Source organism: Vidua macroura, chromosome 5 (assembly GCF_024509145.1).
Source record: "Vidua macroura isolate BioBank_ID:100142 chromosome 5, ASM2450914v1, whole genome shotgun sequence".
Taxonomy (NCBI): Eukaryota; Metazoa; Chordata; class Aves; order Passeriformes; family Viduidae; genus Vidua; species Vidua macroura.
Genome location: NC_071575.1, coordinates 63097328 through 63119733, shown reverse-complemented (window position 1 = coordinate 63119733; position 22406 = coordinate 63097328). Strand labels below are relative to the sequence as shown.

Here is a 22406-nt window from a genome sequence, read left to right as displayed (position 1 = left end):
TGGGAGGGAAAGAGAGCTGAAAGGGTTTTTTTTCCTATTATTGTTTCCTACAGTATTATTTAAAGGAAGAAAGCTGCACACTTGTTCCACACTTGACTTTTTATCTATATTGCAAAGAAAGCATAGTGCTACTACTGGAAAATACTTATCCCATTGCGTCTGTTAAATCACATGTTCTGTATGATTGGCTATTTATTTTGGCCTGACAAAGAAATTTTATTGGGATTTAATGGCATTTCTCTCTTAGAAGAGGAGTGAGTTGAAGGATATCCCATGGGCAAGTCACAAGGTTTTAAATTTAAAGCCCACAAAGCAACATTAGTACTAGAGTTCGTGCAGCCTGTTTAAGAATTATTCTTGGCAAAAATTCTGCAACTATCATTTTATTAGTTAACAGACCCTTAGAGATAATTTGGAAGTGGGCCAGAATGGATATGTTTTTCCTACAGACCTGATCTGTAGCTGGCAAATTTCTGACAAGGTTGTTTTTGTCAATTAGCAGAGATGTAGAATTACTTGATCTCCGTGCATTTCTCAGTACTCAGAGCAAATTATGAAGGAGAGTTTAGCTGGTGTGGGCTGCAGAGCTCTGCGCTTCCATGCATGCTTTCCTTCCCACCCCCAACTTGATGTGGAATCCTCATGCAAAGAGAAGCCTTTCCAAACGATTTACAGTGAGTGGACAGGGAATGACAGAGGTGGTAATGAGATACGGGGCTTTTACCGCTAAGTCAGTGGTGTGGATCCAGCCCAAGCTAGTGCTGACCTAAAGTCATCCCTGCCTGACAGCTCATTCCTGCCGTGCTGGGGTGGTTACAGCCGGTCCTTTAAGGACAGGTGTGAACCTCAGAGGGACAGGATGAACAAGCCTGTAGAAATATTGGCTTCCACTGGAGGGACTGTAGTGCTAGAGCAGAGCTGAGGTGAAGAATGGTAAGCTGACTGCACAAGTAACAAGTCTCTTCATAAAATAAACGTACAGCCTTTAAGGATATCTTCTAGCTGTAGGGGTTGTGTCTTTCAAAGTGCTTCCAGGTACCATAAAATCAAGTATATCACCTGAGTGATTAACTAATAAGTGATGTCTAGTAGAAGGGCTTTTTACACCAAAAAGAAAAAAAAAAATATATATGTATTTTTTATATATATATATATGTATGTGTGTATTTTATATATATAAATATATATATATATAAATATATATAAAATACAGGTGCTTATATATATAAAAGCAGTGAAGTCAAATGGGCCTAAAATGATGGTGTTATGTATTCTCACTTTTGCAGCTAAGCTGACAAAGTTGTTACTACTGGCAAAATGAAATTTGCATTTCACAGTTTTTGGAGAGATGCAGTTTAGTAGCAGATGTGATACAGATATGCAGTATTCGGATTCTAATGGTGGCTAGGTTTTTTGGATCTGGTCCAAAGTCCATTAGAAAAGCCACTTTCCTGCAGTGATTCCAGTGACCTCAAGTCCTTCCTGAACTAAGAAAAGATACTGAGTTCTGGAGTGATTTCTGATTCTCTTGAGGTGCTCAGGCATCTCAGCAGCTAACTCCTATTAAATGAAGGTTCAGCAGATGCGCAGGAGGAGTAGCAGATATATCAGGGTGTGGTATCATTGCCCAACTCTGGGATTCTCAGTGCCCCATAGAAGTCAAAGAGAGCAGGTGCGTATTCTGAAAGGAACTAGCCCAAAAAGCAAACACTGACTAACAGTTTCAAGTGTGTAGAAATACTTTTGGTTTCACAGTTTTGAAATTAATGACATACACAGACAGAATTTCTTTAAAGAAAAACTTGAGGGTGATTAGAGTGCTCAGTTTACTAAAACTTAAAGCTCATTTCCAAGCACCTTTAATTTCAGATGTTTAAAGAAAAGAAAAAAAAAACCCCAATCAACCAGTAACCCAAACCTCCCCCCCTTAACATGAGAGAGAGATATCTAAAAATATCAGCCAGACTTTTATTCGTGAAACTTTATCTCCTGTCCTTGCTTTGCTCTGCCTTGACATTTCGTATAATTATATTTCCAGCAGGTGGAATTGTCTTCATTTTAAATAAACTGAGTCTAATGCTGTAGTCTGTCCTAGCCAAAAGTTGGGTTCTTTTGGTTCCTACTAACAGGCAGAGAGCTCCTCTTGTGCCAGCACAGAAGACTGCTGGGGAAAACCACTTTCAGATGCACAAAAAAAAAACAAAAGTGCTGTATGTCCTTCACATCAGTAATTATGGCTTCATCTGGAAGAGGCCTCCAACACAATCTTTCCATACTTTTGTTTTTGCTCCACAAGATTGTATGAGAAGAGTAATGTGATATATCTCTTTTTCAGGTTTAATTTCTTGGATATTCAGTTGCAAATCTGAAGAGATGGCATTTCTTGCAGTGAACGTGTTGATTGGGATATTTATTTACTTTAGCAGTGTAAAAGGATCTTCCCAGCCTCAAGCAAGGGTGTTCCTAACATTCAATGGTAAGAAGATAAACATTCTTAAACAAATATTATGATTGAACATTTTCTTCTTCTTAAATTCAATAACTGAGCAGAAGCTGGCATTTTGATCTGTGTCCAAATTACAGTTTTTGGTTTGTTGCTGAGGCACCTGTCAGCCTAAATTTGATTCTCTTACCAGAGTCTACCTATCACTATAAATGCATAATTAATATATAATTAATAATTAGTAGGCTTGTCTCTTTATTTTGAATTATTATGACTTACAAACAACTAAAGGTTTATTTCTTATCTGTAGTATTGCTTGGAAAAGATATAACACATTACATGTGGTGGAGATTATTAATGATTTGAGTTGCTTTCCTTTTCAGTCAACTGAAACACTTTATATTCTGAAAATGAGGCTGCCTGAAGTTTTACCAAAATAGTTAGCCAGGCACAGAGTCCTTTGAAAAAAATATTATTCCTTGTGCACTTTGTGCTCTGTGTAGGAGGTACATAGCCTGTAGCAATCACTGATGCCTTCATACTGTAAACCAGCAATGAAAATTATCATTTTCAAAAGAAAGTTTCTTTTACTTCTGAAGTGCTGAGCAGTACCTCCTTGCTGCAATTATGCCAGTATTGCTTTTAATAGTAATGTAACTTATTCTTCTAGTTTTAAATGCTGATTTTAGCCACCACTTCAGAATGTGTGTGTTCTTCAGCTTACCGTGTCTGTTAAATCTGAGCTGAAACTTTCTGTCACTAATTATAGAGGCATTGAGTTTCTCCAGCCCTCTGCCTTCTCTGTGATTGTCTTTGAGGCGTGAGGGCTTGCTATTTCCTGCCCCAATACTGCTTGCACTGGGATGGCTTCTGTGGTTCATTAGTGCCAGGATGCCCTGCCACTGCCTTGGGAATATTCTGTGTGCTCTGAGCAATCTTTAAGAATTGCTTTGAAAATAGTCTGAGCTAGCAAGTATCTCAAACTTCTATTTGCTACTGTGATCAATAACAATGTAAACATGAGAGTGAGAGACATCCAGAAGGAGACTGACAAGTTAGACCTTCTGCAAATACCAACCAGGGTTTGAATAATTATATTCTAGAATAAGGGGCCCTAAACTGATGAATGCAGTACTTAATAGGTGTAAAATAGCATGGCTTCAGTAACAATAGTAAGAACTGAGTTCCAAGAGGGAATTCAAATGAAGAAGTAGTGATAGGAATTTCTTTTCCTTGTTTAAAGTCTGCACTGATTTTGATGGAGATGGTACTGTTTTGGCACAACTCAACAGAAGGTAGTTTGGCTGTGGTTGTGTGTTACATTGCAGGTCTGCCACAGTTATGCAGAACAGGCTGATTTAGATTGCCACCTCATCTCCTTGGTGGCCTTGAAAGTAATCTAAGCTTCCCTTGATCTCTGGTATAACCATGAAGTAGGAAGTGTTCATGTTTTGTGGTATTCAACTTTGTGAATGGGAAAGAATTATAATGAGAGGCAAATGGTTTTAACAGAAACTCAAGAGCTTTTGTTCCATCACAGGTATCCTGCAAGGCTGAAACAGTGAAGCAGCCATAGAGCAAAAGAACCCAAACCTAAGAATTTTAAAAAATAATTGAATTAAAACCTTAGTTTCTATGTCCCTGAAAAGAGGTTGTCCCTCCTTCCTTTAGAAGGGGCTATGACAGCTTTATGCTGCAGTGACCCCTTTGTCTTGGTCAGGTTCTTGGGCCCCAAGAGCTCTGTCCGCTGTGCCAGCCCTGGGGACACAGCCTTGCCTCACTAGTTCCTGCTGTAACCCTCCTTGGCTGCCTTGGTTAGAGAGCCTTGCAACACTATCTGATTTTCTTGAAACTGACTTTTTACTCTCCCTAATACTTAACAGCCAACCTTTTAAAAAGAAATTACATTTTTAGGTCCTAAATTTTTATTGGGTCTTTTGAAGTCATAAAAGTAAAAAATGAATTATGTGTTTTTATAATATGAGAAGTATGTCTGGAATAAAAAGCTAAGCTTTTTGTGTAATATATAAACAGAAGTTTTATTTTTAAACCTGATTTCCAGATGGTAAGAAACAACTTTCATTATGTGAAAAGAGTTTGCAGGTTGTTGTGTATACCAAGGTAATGGCTCCACCTGTAGTATGAGCTTCTGTTCTACAAATATTTACTTACATGAGTAGAGACGTAATAGAAAAAGGTGAAACTTCGCATTGTTCTCCAGATAAGTGTGATAACACACTCTTTCTTCATAAGCTGCCTCATAACTTCTTGTTTTTAAATCATGTAGAAATACCAAGTTATTTGGCAGTCTCTTTGCCCTGAGAAGCTGTCAGTTTTTATGGAGAATTGTCACTCTTTTAAAGTGCATCATTTGAAAATAAAACCATAATTAGGACTCCTTATGTTTTAACTGACATCAGACAATAAAGACAAATCATTCAAGCTTAGGATACTTATGTGATATTTTTCAAGTTCTGAATTGGATTTGGCTTGGTGTCTACAATTACATTGCATAAGTTTTGGGGGTAGAGTGTATACAGGAGGAGAAAATGAGTGATGCTTTTCAAAGCTAACCTGCTCCTTCAGGATCAAGTCAATTGAGCTTATTCACATTGCAGCATTTCTCATGGGAAAACCCAACAAGTATCTTGACCTATTCTGTTTTTCATCAGGAAAGATAAAAATGCGAATCATTTGAATCATGGGCTGCTTTTCTCTTTGCCGTCTACTTCATTAAGAATCAGATGTAATTAAAAAGTGCTCCTGGGTAATACCTCAAGAGCCTGATAATAGGGATTTTGCAATTAACTTCAATGGATGAAGGACTGCAACCCTAACTTCTATTTCTGAAATCAAAAGCCTGGCCCCTTGTCTAATTAAAATGTAGTTCATGACTTAGCTGAGGTTGTTAACTGTGCATATGACGTGAGTGTGGAACTTACTGCTGTCTGCACCCTGAGTGTCTTGAAAATTGCAGTGCTGTACAGAACCCCGAGGCCTGATTCCTATTGCTTGCACCTTGTATAGCCATTTACTCCACTGAAAGGAAAGGTCAGGCTGGAGCTGAACTGCTGCTTTGCTCAGGTGAACGTGGTTAGACAGGGGACTGGGCCTATGGAGAACCAGGCAAAGGGGCTCTCGGTGTGCCTGGAATGATTTCCTGTGACCTAATTGTCCCGTTCAACGGTGATGGCTCAAACCACTGGTACTTGTATAACATCTGCACTTGAAGAGCCACTGCAGCTGAAGAAAAAAAGAGGCCCCAGGCTTTTCTGATTCTGAAATTGCAAAGATGTAAAGGCTGTGGTGCAGCAGGTGCAGCAGTGTTGGGAATCATCTGCTGTGTTCCTGTGGAGCATGCAGGGGTGAGGGAACCTGGGATGGGGGAAGCAAAGGACTCAACATGTCTCCCTGCACTATTAGTATGCTATTCCCTCTCCTTCTGCCTCTTCTGGCTCCTTGTCCCTGGAATAGGTATTTTTTAATCTACTTAAATCACCTATCACAATTTAAAGTGCCATAGTTTATTTTTTCTTCATAGCACAAGGCTTACCTTATCTGTTTATGAACTATCAAGTGTGGTGCCTGCTGTTTCTCAAGCTCCATGCATTCCTCGTTGTCACTGCATGTTCCTGAACAGATAATTGGGAGCTATATCCTTCAGTCTTCACAGGGAAAAAGCCTTTCTGAAATCAGTGGGAGTATTATCAGAATAAGTAAGGAGGTACTAGACTCCAGGTTATTGTCAGACTTTGTTTCATTCCAACTCACATTTACTTTTTGAGTTTTGTTGCAGCCCTAAAATGCTAAGCCATACCATTTTAACATCAAATTCTGAATTGATTGAAGATAGAGTACTTATTTTTTAAAATATACTCAAACATACCTTCTTTGGGATTTAATTTTATATGGCAATACACAACAAAATGATAATTGCACTATTTACTGGGAACATTTAATGCATTCCTGCCTTAAATGTCTGGTTTAGCAGATATTTCCCATGCAGGTTCTCCTATTGTCTGCAGTGAAAATTCCATATGAGAAGTGGATCAAGACTAATTTGCAGACAGTTTTGTTCTTCTCTTTGTTATAAAATTACTAGAACACGTAAAGGAATTTTAAGAAAGTATCAGTCAGATTCATTAATGACAATTAAAGTGCATAAAATGTCACCAGAGCAACTGCAGCGCTTATTCAACTGTCAACATATTTTAAAAGATTTAATGCAACCCCTGTGGTTACCCTCAAGGAAAAATAAAGGAATTGAGAACCATTTTCCTTGAGCTCTTGAGCAACAGCAGTACAACTTGTTTTTAAACAATCCCTCATTGTAATGTTAATGTTACCACAGTTAATAAAAAGTTCATTTATTATTTGGGGGACTTTGTGCTGATGACAGTCTAGTAGGCAAAGGTTTACGCTAATATAGTCGATTGGATCTTTTTTGGTGTCCGTGGAATGAAAGCTATTTACGAAAAGAAGTAAAGCATTAAAAGAGGGGGAAAAAAGAGAGGGAGAAGAGATCGATGGTTTAGTTTTGTTTACATGCAGGACTTACCTTGAATGTTCATATAGTTGCTTGATTTTCAGCAAATTGTGAGTAATATTTTCTCGAAATTAACTTATTTGGGGCTCTCACAGCTTCATGGATCTTAAATAATGTTAATTTATAAAGTGTTCACATCAATGATGTGAAAATTTTTCCAATTTGTCTCTCACTGGAGATCTAAAAAACTTTATTTGAATACATCCAACTAAAAATAAAATTATTAAGGGAAGCATTATGCAAAAAACTCTGCATTCTTTCTAGAGTTCTGTGGTTAAAGGTCCTACATGCCAAATGACATTGAATCTGCTTATTTTCATGTTCTTGTTCAGTGCTAATATCTTTGAGTTGGCTTGTCGTTATTGTTGATGTGAGTGTACAGGAGAGGATAATTTATCGTTTCTGTATTTAGTTAAATTGTGCCATGTGATTTGACTTCAGTTAAATGGTCTTGCAATAAAACTGAAGTCACAGGTGGTGTTTGGTCCAGTTCTCTGTTTGTGCTCTAAAATTACAGTAAGTGGTACCCCCATGGGAAAGCACAAATAAGTATGTCTTCAAGGTGGTTAATTATCGGGCAACAAAGGTGCCTGATGATTAACAAAGGTAGTTAATTACCAAGCAACAAATTATCAGCCTAAAAATTTGATCCTACTCTTGGATGAAGAGCTCATCTGAATTTGACAAAATTTGTGGACTTGTTTTTTTTCTTGCACACTAATAAGTAGATCTGTTATCTAAGAGGTGACTTACTTCCTTTAATCTCTTTATGTTCTTGAACTCAGTCAATTTGACCCGTATCTGAACCAGCCGTGGTTTTGTTTGTTTTTTTTAATCTTGGTATGGAAAAATCAAACTTTATCTTAGAACATTTTGACAGATTCTTCACATCTTGGCGCTCTCTGCTTGTCATAGAAGAAAGCAGCTTATCTTGGCCAATGCCATTGCTCTGTCATTACAATTCTTTCTTGCGTTGCCTGTCCAAGGCAAATGCTGAAGTCCCTACGTAGGCAGTTATATTGCCATTATTCTACAACACTTCTTCTTTTTGTATTTAAAAAATGTGATGAGAGAAAAATGGCATAGACATTTCTAATACCCCATTTTTTTCTGATTGTTCGGGTACCAGTAACAAGAGCTCCTCTGTGAGCCGTTTCCGTACTGGATGAGCTCACAGTGCACTTTGATATGTAGAGCTGCACAAGCCTTTGTGTGTATCAGATGTAATTAGTGACGTGACTCACAATAATTACTCATTTTATTGAAGTGCGTTGACTGAGATCCTGCCATGAATAAATACGTGGACCAAGAACTTACGTTGCTATTTGAACTGGCTGTTCCCTCACCATGTGTATTTTGTTCTTTTTGGTACTGACTTTTCAGAGTTCTCAGTAACACTCCCTAATAAAAAGACTAGGCAGTGTTTCTCAGGGTAAGGTCTTTGTCTTAGGGACACGGTTTACTGATTCACAGTGCAGCTCCTCAGCTCATCTTGTCTCATCTTACATTCAGACATCACTGGTTCAGCAGATGCCAGGTTAAAAGAAGGCTCTATGTTTTTCCCTGTTCCATTGATTACAGAGGTGGGGTCTCAGAGATACAACTGAGTGAAATGTGCTCCATTCCCTGAGTGAATCAGGGTGATGTATCTCTTACTGGGAATCAAGATAAATGTGTATTTCCAGGAATGAAGAGAATGATTGTGATCAACAGGGTATTTACACCATTTCTCCCTTCCCTTTATATCTCTAGCCTTATTCAGTGCAAACTTAGTACGATTGCATTTGCATCATTACTTCATCTGCCACTGACACAGCTTTTCCAGGAAGCAGAAATCCTGGTAGTGATTTACTGGAGCTAAGACTCAGGTGTAACAATGGAAAGAAGATAGGGAGTGATTGCTCTGCCTCTCCCATGAAACCACTCTGGAGCTGGGACCATCATCCCTTTAGAGAGTTTAGCTCTTTGTCTTATCTTTGTGAATGTAGGGCTGGCTATTCCTCCTTGAGGAGAAGTTTCATGATTCTTTTGTGTGTAAGGTTGGTGGAGGTTTTGTTTCCTGTTCCTTTGTACAGCAGTATTTGGGGTATTTCCAGCTACTACTCTAACCCAGCAGATCAGTTATGCAAAAGTGAGTGCTACAAAGGCTCCTCAATTACCACAACTAATACCCCAGATTATGCAAAGATTTTTTTTTTTTTCGGAAACACAGTACACGTAGTTTTAACTTACAATCTTAGAAGGGTTGTATTCCAAGGCAGCATTTTGAAGATGTGTCTTGTTGCCATCTTACATCTTGCCTACAAGAAATTAGGCCATGGTATTTCGTCATTATTGGGAAAGAAAAAGGAAAAAAATCTGTAACTCTCCATCAAATCACCTTGGTAGAAGAAAGTCTCTGGAAAGCATTTCACCAGTACAGAACTCCAGTGAAGCCTGTCAGGGAGTTGCAAGAAATAAAGGATTTCTTGGGAACTCTATGTGTTGTTGGGAGAAGAGAATTTCAGATCTGGTGTGTGAAGGCCCTCAAATCACCATGAGCTTAGAGATTGGTCTGTGAGCGACTTTCAGGGCTGAGCTCCTAATTTGTCATTTAGCCACCATCTCCCAAGTGCTATATGTAATTTTTAATGACACTGATAATACTGAGGAAGGAAGAATGGTTTTGATTTTGTTTGGGTTTTTTAAATTTTTATTTGGGGGCTGTAAGTAAACACTTAATATGAAATGCATCCTATTTTTATGAGAATGTTTTATTTCCAGTGAAAATTTCAAATGCAAATATCATTTTGTGAAATGCAATTTTTAGTGATAGAATGGGATGAATATCCAGACTTTTGAACTGTTCTGTCTAATCTTACACACTGCTCTGGAATAAATTATTACCTCACCAAAATTATCTTCTAGAATGTGGATGAGGAGACATCATAATCAGCTGGGACTGCCAAGTTTCTTCATGGAAAAAATATGCGTATTGGCAGTTGTTTCTATTTTTTTAAAAAAAGAACATGAAATTAAGCTGAATCCAAATTCTTGTAATTACAGGCACTGCTTTCAGCCATTAAGAAGGTCAGAATGGCATTCCAAAATTTTTAAAAGAATGGTTTTAAGAATTACACGGTAAATGTGTTATGTATTAAAATTCACTTTCAACTATTGTCTCAACTGTTGTCTCCTTTTAGAATTGCCTTTGCAATTTCACAGTTCTGATACTGCTTTGAAATGGAACTGAAAACCACAAGGTCTAGTAAATCCCTCCCTGACAGTAATAGGCTTTCTCAGTTACATATTCTCCTTATCATTTGTTGTTGTTTCTGTTGCTTAACAATTTTTTTCTGTTGTTTAAGAACTTTTCTCTTTATCATTCTTAATGAAAATACATTTATTTTCAAAAGCTTTGAGTTGTGCAGAGTAAATCAATTTATGTCAGCTCAGAATCAATTAAATTGGACAAACGTTTGTCTTCTTTTAACATCTGTGTAAATCAGGCTAGATCTCTCAGTCTCCCAGCTCAAAGGAGCTGCAGAGTTAGATTTACAGGCATAAGAGAAATATGGAAGGCAAGTGTCTGATCCCTTATTTAGCTCAATTGGCTGAGAATGATCTGCTTTATTTCTTTCCTTGTTGTGATGCAAAGTTTTGAACAGCAGAAGGTGAAGTACCGTGGTAGATATGCACACCACAATTGATAGTGCAACAGGAAACAGGGGAGGACAGTAACAGTAGATGTAGTCATTAATATTGAAATAAATAAATATTTTCATTATTTTTAATGAAAAAAGGCATATGTATTTAGAACTGTGTTATAGATACATCAATTTGAACCTTCATTTTCTGTTTGTTGATCCCAAGCATTTGACTTGGTTTGAACCTAACACTGATACAGAAATTCCTTGAGAACAACTACTGCTCTCAGGAGAGAGGATTTTCCTTATCCTCTGAGCTATCCACTGAGCCATGGCCAGCCAGGGAATGAGACACTGTTTTCCTTAGGTCCAGCACTGTCACACAGCTCTTTGGCCTTTTTGGTGCATTACAACAGCACAGGATACACATCATGACATGTACTTTCTGTGGCCCTTAGGAACTCCTCCTTGTCTGGAACAACCAGCCTGCATGCCTCTCATTGCAGTTTTCTGAGACAATCTCTGTGTGAGTATGTTGAGTGCTCTCACAAGGCAAATATCAAATTAGAACACAAAAAAGTGAGCACTTGAATTTTCAGAATGGCACTTTCTGGGTTTTTTTTTAATATCAACCAATTAAGATGTTATTTTCAAGGAGAGGCTTGGCATTTTTTCAAAAATTTTCTTCTTGAGGCCTGAAAGGGATTTAGTTGGCATGGAGAAGTGATCCCAGGCTTAGACTTTGTGATGGCTTCAACGTGAACACAGCTGGAATTTTTTAAGCTGATTCAACTAAAAACCCACTTCCTGCCACTGTTGAAAATAATGCTTTTTTTTTTTTTAAAACCTAAAAGCAGACAAACCTACAGCAAAGACAAAAGAGTTTAAAGCCCCCACAAGGTGTTTTATTGTGGTTTGCATTAAGGAACCAAAACAGTACATACACAACTGTTAAATATGAAAATGAATGAATATGAAAATGCCTGTAAAGCCAGTATCTCTTAGTTATTAACTAACCATCTTTGTAGCTTTGGTAAATCCCTTTAAAACGAGAAGAGTGTCAGCCATTAATTTCTCCAGCAGTAACATTGTTTTTCTTATGGATATTTGCAAATGTAAGACTTTTTAGACAAAATTTTGAAAAGTAAAGTAGGTAAAGAATAATTTGTCAGTAATTTTTATTCCATGTTTTTTCAATCTCCCTCTCTACTATTTCCTGATCTCAGGTAAATGTGTTCTTAATTTCACACTAATAGCTGAAAGGCTAAGCTGCATAAAATTGCAAAAATAACTTGAAGCTTTCAGATGCAGTCAGGTGTACCACTGTGCACGAGCAGCGCTCAGAAAGTGGAGCTAGAAGAAGACTTAGGAACTTGTCTGGCGCAGTTTGGCCCACCAGCCAGGTCCAACAAACCACAGACTTTTTTTATCTGGTCACATTCTTTCCTTTGAGACATGGGAGAATCTGCTTGCACAGTATGTGCTTCTATAGCTGATGAATTCATCCTCCCCAGTGCCCAGAAGGTGAGCAGTGGGTTCGTGAAGCAGCAGCTTGGTGCGTACTTACTGAAGAGAAGGAACATGAGTCTTGCTGCATTTTTGTGTATATGTGCCCCTGGACTAGTTAGACCAGGCTTTGGGGAAGAAGGGCAAGCACAGGAATTCAGTATCTCCCCAGCAGCTGGGGAGAGCAGAACGACCACCCTGATGCAGGGGCTTGGAGGAGGATTTTATAGAGGAAAGCTGTGCCAGCTGAATCAATAAAGGGGCAGATTTCATACCTACTGTGGTAATTTACAGAGATGTGTTGGATGGGGGTGATGATCTCATAGAATTAATTATGAAAACTCAACCAGCCAGTCTTTCTTGAGTTGTATTTTTTTTTTTTTGGAGATACAGGAATCTGCCTCAAATGATGACTTATTTATGACTTATTTTCCATTTGCAATTAAAAAAAATAAAAAGGTATATTTTATTCCAGATTCTCAGAGTGTCATTGCCAAAGAACTTTCCTTCATAAAAACATTCCAGTTATATACAGCACTGCAGTCCAGTGATGAGACCCCCTCAATATTGCTATTATTATTATTATATTTGTGCTTATATCCAGTACATTTTTATAGGTACTGGTATTTTGGTATTGATATTAGTATTGGTATTGGGGTCAAGCATTGAATGCTGCTTATGAGGCAGCCTGTCCTTCTCCTTGTATGCTCACTTCCTCTCTTATCTTGTTCTTAAAGAGGTGGAAGAATTCTGCCTGGATTTTTCCAAGAGGCGAGCAGCTGAGTTTATTCTTTTCACTCTGTGTGGTGACTGTGACAGACCTTTGCTTTTAGGTTATTTTCTTTTGTACAAGGGGACAGTGGCATGGGAAGGGGTTTATGGCTTGCTTATGGCTATTGAAAGCTTCCCTAGCCAGCTGGAGATCACTTTCAGATTGGGTTGGATGTGAGAGAAAACATGCAACATCTAAGATCAGCTAAACTTGAGATTGTGTGTAACATCAATAAACCACAGCACTCTGAATAAACAAGGTGGCCACTCACTGTTTACTGTTCCCTTTGCTTATTTTTCCAGCACTGTGTCTGTGACAGCCCCAGCCTGTTTGCTGAGCAGCTTAAAGTGGGTTTTGCTCAAAATAGGTCTAATTCTTAGCTGATAGGTTTAAGTTCTATGTGGAAATGTGCTAGAGAGGGCTAGAAGATTGTGGGACAATTTTTCTCTAAAAGGCCCTTTAAAGAAAGCAAATATTTATCAGTGGAGAGTGAGGGGGTGACATAGGAAGCACCAGGAGGTAAAAGGGGCTTGTAGAGTTTGCTCACAGGCACAAAATTCTGCACCCCAGTTCATGTAGTATGAGAACATTCAGGTTCTGATACAGGTTGTACAAGGATACAGGTTGTACAAGGAGGCAACAGACTCGGCACTGCTCCGGGTATTTGAAGCTCAGCTAGGTGCGGTCCTGTGCAAACCTACCTCACCTCAGTAGGTATTCCTGTTTTGAGAAGGATTTTGGCTGACACAACCTTCAGATGTCTTTTCCAACCTGCATGTTTTGTGCTTCTGTGATTTTATCAGAGATCAACAGGTGTGGGTTGTTAAGATGTTGGTATCTATTTTGGCAGAGTTTCCAGTACAGCTTATCTATTAAAGTAGTTCTGAAGAAGAAAGTTACCTTCTCTCAAAAAGGTCAGAAATTTGACCCAAATGACCTGGCATCCTCTGTGGCTTTGTCCACAATGAAAGCCATAAACATTCAGCATCAGGAATTTTTATTTAGGATTTTTTTTTTTTTTCTGCAAATTATTGTGCCTGAAGTGTGTGTTTCCAAGGCTGAAACAATTTGCAGGTTGTGTAAATAGTTTTCTTAAAATTTCTTAACAATCTATTTCCCTGGTATGGAGGGGAAAATCATGGGTCGGTCTGATTTGGTTGAATGGTAAAATATAAGGATTCCTCTTCTAAGGAATGGCAAAAATCCTAGATATACAGCATGACATAGAATTATATGAGGACAATATCTATGTATATTTTCTGTACATAATCTCCTTTTTTCTCTTGTTTAAGAAAAAGGGAGTACCTTCTTTTTAAAGTGAGCTTGTTCATAATACAATGATTAAATCAGTACATTATGATGGAGCATGAAGTATGTAGCTAAATTTATAGTTTAAATAAATTCTATACTATTTTAATTTATTTATTTATTAAATTATGTTGAACTCTTTTATTACCAAATCAGAATAAAAGTTAAATTATATAAGTAACATTTCTGACCATGTTTACGGTATACATTTGGTCTCAGAACAGATACTAGATCTTGTTCTGGTTCTAGTTTATTCTCCAAGTTTGTATCTGTGTGTAGTGTTACGTAGAACAGATAAAGCAGATTTCTACAGTATTAAATATGATAAAATGGCAAGTCCAGTTAAAAAATTTTGAATTACCTGGTCACATCCTGTTTTGAATGTGAAGAATCCTAAATTTGTCTAAGCTATTGTATTTTCTTTCGAGTGGCTGAATTTACATGCTCAAGCTCTGCTCTTTAGTGGTGTGTGTGCACACACATGTACAACCAGCATAGAAAAAAAATTAGTAACATGATACTTACTTCTGAGCTTTTATACTGTAATATTTGAATATTTAGCAAATTCATTAGGATTGTATTGATTATTAGTCTGTACAGACTTAGGGAAGATTTCTTTAGCCTCTTTGCAAGCCTGTACTGGTGTCTGACTGGCATTATTTATCAAAGTCCCTCTATTGTTGCTGTCTGCTATAGAATCATGGAATCTTGTGGCTTGGAAGGGACCTCCAGCCAACATCATACTCAAAGCAGATCTGATTAGATCAGGTTGCTTTGAGACAAGTCCACTTAGGTTTTTAGTAACTATAGTGGTGGAAATCCCACTCTTCATCAGAGTTTCATCAGTGTTTCAGTAGCATTCCAGCAGGTCATTTTACACATAAGTAAGAAGAGTAATTCCCCATCCCTGAATTGTGTTCCAGGCCAGACTGGAACAACCTGGTTTAGTGGAAGCTGTCCCTGCCTGTGGCAAGGGAGTTGAAATTAGATAATCTTTAAGGTCTGTTCCAGTCCATGGTTGATTCTAGGATTTCCTCTTTTCATTTGCTTTTTAGAACTGAAAAAACTCAGTTCTCTCATCTCTCCGTGGAAGCCATGTGGTCAGAAACTTGTATCTTTTCTTTGGCTTATTTTTAGTCTTGGAAAGTTACCCTGTCATTCTAATGGTGAGTTGCTCACTTCAGTATCTGCTCACCATCTCTTCACCCCTCTCCAAGTTCATCTCTGCATATAAAATGTGCAGAGTCTGACTGTGTCTGTTACAATAATTCATAATTCGGCCACTTTGAAGCTGTAAGAAACATATCTGTCTTTATTTATACTTACTGACTATTAAGTTATTTTGGTGTTGATTTGGGAAAGAAAAAGGAGGATTTTGTTGGCTTTTTTGGCTTTGGTGTTATTAAGAGTCAATTATTGAAGGTTTGTTTTTTTTTTTTTTCCTCCAGAGAGTGTGAACAAATGTGTTTTGAGTGCCTGTGGCAGTTGTAGAATGTTTCTTGAAGCTGGGTTTGATGATATTATGAGGAAATCACCTGCCAGCTGGTTTTAGAGGAACTTCTCTATAATCTCCTGGGGATACCCTTTGATTCCTTCCCATAAATAAATTTCTATATACAGCTTAAAAGGAAAAGCCTGTTTACTAGTTCCCTATTAATTTACATTTTGGGCATTAATTCTTGTCACTGGGGGAAGCCAAAGCATTGTTTCAGTTGGCAATACCAAAATCTCTTGTATATGAAGAATAAAATAGAATAGATCTCAGTTCACTTCTTTAGATTCTCAGCAGACAAATTCGTTCTCAGTGTAGTAAAGGATAGGTGGATTTTGTCTGAAAAGAGATATTCATTTCCATTTGATCTGCCTTAATCCTGAGGATATGGGTTCAGATCCCAGAGCTATTGAAAATACTAACTTGATGCTTCCATCGGCTTTCAAAAGCTCTGTGATTGAAGGTCTCAGCAGCTGTTATCTACTATAATAAATGCCAATGATAAAAAAAGACTAGATAAGCTGAGGATTTTTTTTGAAGAGCAAATAAAAGCATTTTCTTTCTAAATTAAGTCAGAAAAAAAATCCTTTGATTATTTCTTTATTGATAGAAAGTACCAACAAGATTGTTCTTTTCCACAAATGCTGCTTAGGATTTGGGGGGTCACAGTTCATCACAAAATATTCTGTCTCTGTTTGCCCAGCTGCCACACCTCCTCTGCCTTGTCTCCTCCTCTGTGTGAAGAAAGAGGCTGAAAGCAAGGTAAAGGGAATAACAGGTTTAGTGCTGTTCTGCTTGTAGGCCATAATCAATGTAAATGGTGTTAACAGGATTAAGACTTTTTGCTTCCATGTGTGTATCCCACCCTAGAGGAATGGTACCGTAGTATTTCAGCACAGGCAAGATAGAACAATCTCCTCTTGTGGTTTTGGCTATACAGTGGCTTGTATTGGTGATCCAAATTACAGGAATTTGCAAGCTTTTTTATTACGATTTTTTTTGGGTGGGTGGAAGCGGTGATGGTGGTGGTTTTTCTTGTTTGTTTGTTTTTTTTTTACTGTTAAGTCAAGGTTGAAAGAACTGGGAACTGCTCCTCCAGCATAACCTGGGTAGTCTAAGCAGAATGGACCCTCAGACAGAAGCAAGACAAAATGCCAAAACCAAAGGAAACTCTTAGGGAGAAAAAGGATACGGGAAAGATGTTTCTTTAATCTTTCATTCCAACTTCAATTTTATGGATGTTACACACAAATTAAAGTAAGATTATATTACAGAACTGTGTGTTACAAAACCTTATAGCACAAAACCTAAAGAAAAAAAAATCCATTCCAACAATGATGTTGGATGCATTTTAATTTCAAAATGGTCCACAGAGTTTATGGCAGAATATCGCTTGTATTGCAGCAGTCTTTCTCTGTCTTACGTGTTTCCATTTGGTTTTGGCAAAACAAAAGGAAACAGTTAAAAAGAAATTTCTCTTTGTGGGGAGAAAAAAACCCTTCTGAAATCGAGTGATGTTACTAAATTTTGAATCACGATCATATTTTCCAGTGGTTGCAGTATTTCAATTAGAAATCTACATTTAATCACTCTCCACCCTAAAAGACGGTGTGCAGTTATGAACACGGCAATACATGACAATGTCTTTCATTGTAAGAGAGTATTCAATTTTCTAATGAATATTAGAATGAAAACAGAATAGATTAAAATCAGTTTCTATGTCTTTATAATTTTTATATGTCCAAACTGCAGCATGAAGCATTCATCCAGCTCAGAGGTTTCAGGGCCATGGATGTGGCTTTGCATTAACAAGGTGGCATTGACATGTCTTGGGACAGGCCTTGCTACTCCTCTTGGCAATGATGAAATGGACACACGTTTGCTACTGTCCCTTCCTCACTGCCCATAGCAGTAATTGCCACTTTGTATTATTTATAGAGACTGAGTTGGTTTACAGTTTTGTTTTTTTCCTGCTTTTCTCTTTAGCCGCTATCCAACACAACTGCACCCAAGCTTTTTTTTTTGAGGTTTGTCTGGTGGAAGTAGAATTAAAGATTTTGTGTACTTTGCTGTCTTATGACAACTGGCAGCAACTGAAATGAGGCATGTCAAGTGACTACCACAAAAAGAAGTCAGTAATTTACAAGTTCAGACAAAGGTTGAAGAAACAAACCTCTCTGTAGTTGTTCTGTCTTGTAAGTCTGCTAATATTTTTACATTTGAGAATATTTAATTTTCCTAATCGAGAGAATGTTACACTACAGTTGAGAAAAAAAGGCAAAATCAAAAGCCGAATACTCTCATTTTCAGCAGAGCAGTGCTAATGCTTATGTTAGTCAGTGAGAAAAGCATGGGGGTGGATGAGAAACAATAATTCATTGCTGTCTCTCCTGCAGTCAATTAAATATGTGTCATACGTGGCTGATTAAAGCTGCCTTTTTTTCCATAATAATTATAATAAGATCCATTGGAATCAGGATGAGACTAGGGCCATTTCTCACAGCATATCAAACCTTTAGTGGAAGGGGAAAAAGTAAAACCCAAATGCCAGCCTTGCCAGGTTGAGTTGGATCATACAGTCAATATCCATAGCTTGCAATAGGTGCAGAGTTATTCTTTCTAGTCTGATCTTGATGCCTGTTCATAGCTTGACCTGCTGAATCTTAACCAGTGCACCGCACCTGAGAAGTTTCCTCACATGACAAAAGCATGGGTCAGAAAGCTGCTGATGTCTTCACACACAAGCCTAATGTAAAGGTCACATGTCAAATCATAGATGGCTTTGTGTAACAAAGGACCCTCCCCATCCTCAATTTGTCTGCTTTTAAAGTAGTATATGGAAGGATTTTGGAAAATCAATCTCTATAATGTCCTCCTCTTTCTGTAAAACCTATTGTTATGTATTTCCAAGCTCCTTAAGATGCTACATACTATTTTGCTAGGCTAAAATATGCATTGCTCTTACAATTTTTCACACTTGCTGTCTCATCCGATTTGATTCACATTTTCTCCCTTCTGTATCTAGTTCCCTGTCCAAGTTTAAATGTAAAATAAAGTATAAGAGATGCTTGGGCCCCTGAACACATTGCTGAAAGGTTCGTTTTTCTGCACACAAGTGTTCAGAGTATTTCTCACAGAAGAATTGAATAAATTATGGAGATTCCAGTCACAGAACAGTGAATAGTATTGTCAGTTTGCTTAGGAAAAACTAATGAGGTTGTAAAGAAATACTGTCTGCTTTATAAGAGTAAAATTTGACAGCTGGAAAAACAAGGGCAATAGGCTGGTATCCATTTTCCATTGATTTTAGCCCCCAACATTCAGAAGACTTCCTTTTCTGCAAGACCGCATTCACACTGCCTACACATGAACACACAATACTCTTTTGCTTCAAGCCAGAGGCAGATTAAACTTCATTAGGAGAGTAAGACTTGAGGAAAGTTCAAACTGTAACAGATAGTAATTTGACAAATAAAGAATTAGGGTTTGTTTTACTAAGCCAAAAATAAAGGCTAGAGCAAGGTTCCCATGGCTCTTTTGTGCCTTTAACCACTGGTAGGAATACCATCCCTTTTCATAGTCTGGTTTACATACTGTATAAGCCTAGTAGACACATACCATGGCTGTTTCAATGCATTTAAGCACTCACTGGAAACATACATATCTCTCATTAAATAAAAAAAAAAAAAAAAAAAAAAAACCCAAAAAAAACCCCTAAAGTATTTGCCTTAGAGCAAGAAATAAGAACAGTAACTAGAATATGTGTTCAGAGTATTCTTAGGTAGATGCACTAATAGGTCAGCTTAAAATCAACAAGAATGAATGCATTCTATGTCTGAATGAATTTCATTAGCTTTCTGTAGCAACATTAAATTCTCAGCCAAGCATCCTTGTATTTACATATTTACACATTCCCAGGCCTTGTTGTTCTAGGAAAAAAGGATGGATCATTGCAGGTGAGTGACAGATACCTATGGTAACTGTTAGGCTGTGATTTGAGAATTTAAGTTCTTCTCACTCAGTAGCAAACTGTGTAGTGGCTAATGTGCAGTGGCACAATCCCATACAAAGGTCTCTGACATCATTATCTGAAAATTTTTGCCTAATATTTATTGGATGATCTTCAACAGACAATCTACCTGCTAAATATTGTACACTGGAATGCAGAATGTGATAGTGACTGCATGCAAATAATATTACAAAGTGAGGGCTTATACAGAATGATGTGCTGAAATGCCTGGCAGAAACATTACGAGACTGTCTCCTGGACTGGATTGCAAAGGCACTGTGTCTTTGTGTCTGTGCTTGTTCTTGAGAGTTAGGCACCTCAGACTGGGAGGTGAAGTAACCCTGTCAAATAAACAAATGCTCCAAAAATCATCAGGTTTCTTTAAACATTACCTGGAATTATCTAGGGGAGAATTTTTGAGCACAGGAATAGGACACAAACCTTGGTATTTATTTGTCTTATTCAGGTCTGCAGGGAGGTACAACTATTAGCCTGGAATCTGCACAGAGGAACATTGCCTGAAGAGAAATACTTACATAGTTTACATTCAAAGAACTGAGCAGGCACTACTTTATTTTCTGCATACAATAAAGAGAGGAAAAAAAGTTTTAATTTCCATATTAATTTGGAAGCAAAGAGTTGGAAGTTCCAATGCCAGCACATGTTTCTTAAGTAATGTTGTAGGTAAGAGACATAAGTTAAGTTGTTTCACTTTTCACTCCTCTCTTTAGCCTCTGCCATGATACACAAAAAATAATGCAGAATGAGCTGAATTTGACTGAGAAGCTTAAGGGGCTCAGATTAGATCTGAGTCATAAGTGCAATGTCTTGTTTTTATAATTATTACTTTATTTTATAGTAACTGTTAGCTCTGTAAAACAGAGAAATTGTCCTTTCGGAGCATCTTCTGGATGGTGGAAGACTGGAGCTGTGGCCAACCACTGTTCTGTTCTTCACATCCACCAAATGATTCCTGCAGCCTGCTGAAGATGCATTATCCACCTGCCCCCAAAATCTTCTCTTTAATTGTCTTCTGCACAGACTAGATCTCATAGATCAGTTGTTCTCCATCTCCAAAGCTGAATGTTGGGAAACATATACTTTTGAAAGTTTGGTAACACTTTGTCCTGGCTTTAGACTGGCTTACAGATGCCATAACTGAGTTAATTTTGTGTGTGTTGCCAGAAGGTACTCCTGTGCATGGAGGTTTTGAGTTCTTGCTATTGTGAGTGAACAAATCTGTCAGTTATATTGCTAGTAATCACCAAAAGCTGCATACAGACATACAGAGATGCCTGTGTCCTGGAATGGGTTTCAGCCCTGGTGAATAACTCCTTTAAAACTTTATAAGGTTAATTAAATTGTCGTTTGGTACTTTGTAAGAACGATTTACTTTATGACTTGAAGGAAACTACTGCACTGAAAGCAATTATAAAATGATGAAAACTGTGAATTAAGTTTTCTAAATTATTTTTACCAAAGTTAAGGGAAAAAAGCAATAAAATGAGTCATAGTGAAAATGGTACATTTCTTCAAAATAAGGCCTACATTGTAGTTAATATATATATCAGAACAATCCTGGTGATACTAATTTAAAACCCATGAAATGCAAGGCAATATGTACTTAGAACCCAATGCTGAAGTGTGTAATGGATAGAAATTGCCTTGTGTTGCAATTAGAATTTGTGCTGACAGTGAAAAATAAAGTTTGAAACCACACATTTGGACTGACTCCCTTTTCTCTCTTCGTCATTCAAGTACACTTCTCAGCTGTGTATGTGGGGGCAGCTGCATTTACCTCTAATGAAATTACAGCAGCAGAGAATTTGGCTTTGTTTCATTAACTTCACTTGTTTCTTGGAGCTTTTATGTCTCATTCCCTCAAGCAACAGGATAGATATCTATTCAAGATATTTGTGAATTCAGAATACTTTGCATTTTCTGCCTCAGGTAAGGAAGGTATCTAAATCTCTCTCTTTTCCTAGTATACACATGTACACACAATATTCCATCCCTTTATCTACATGTGTAAATATATACACAGGCAACAAAAGGTCATTCTGAGACCCCTGACTTAAGAAATAGACTAAATAAATATTTAAATCCAGTCATAATGAAAAGATGTGTTTTAAATGTAGGAAATGTGAAAACCAGAAATATTAGAAATCTTAACCCTCTGGTCCACCTCATTTTATGGAAAAAGTGTTTGCTCCAGCACATTTTTGTAGTGCTTTCTCTTGTTCAGTAATGAATACCTTAAGCACAGAAACTTTTTTCTGAGCTTTATTTCAGGAGGAAGAATTATTTTCTAACTGTGAGCCTTTGTTTTCTATTTTGTAACTCTTTGTAACAGTGAATTATACTTTTGTGCACCATATTAATCCTATCCAGTTTGAGCACAGAGTACTCACACAGAAACTGTTGCTGTGTTGCTTTACAATATTTTTTTTTATCTTGATGGCCATGCTTGGTTTATTTGTTTGCTTGTTCATGATTTCTTAATGTTCCTTCATAATTCAGTCTCTTTAATCTCTTGAATACTTACACTGATCCGAACTTGTGCCAGTTTGTCCTTCACATTAATAATAATGAAAAACTTGGAAAGAAAGTTCATTATTCTATGGATAAACTTAGAGTGGTAAAGGGCTGTTCTCTGATGAGATTCTTCCAGGTAGTGTTCAAAGTGATGCTAAGTACAAGTCAG

At 37.5% G+C, this 22406-nt stretch overlaps 1 protein-coding gene across 1 annotated transcript in view; it reads left to right on the top strand.

Moving 5' to 3' along the window:
- SEMA3C (semaphorin 3C) overlaps nucleotides 1-22406 on the top strand; it is a 116286-nt gene that overhangs the window by 882 nt on the left and 92998 nt on the right. The window contains exon 2 of the mRNA XM_053978120.1: nucleotides 2336-2476. Coding sequence (XP_053834095.1) covers nucleotides 2374-2476 — 103 coding nt within the window. The 5' untranslated portion in view covers nucleotides 2336-2373. The remainder of the gene's footprint in view (nucleotides 1-2335; nucleotides 2477-22406) is intronic.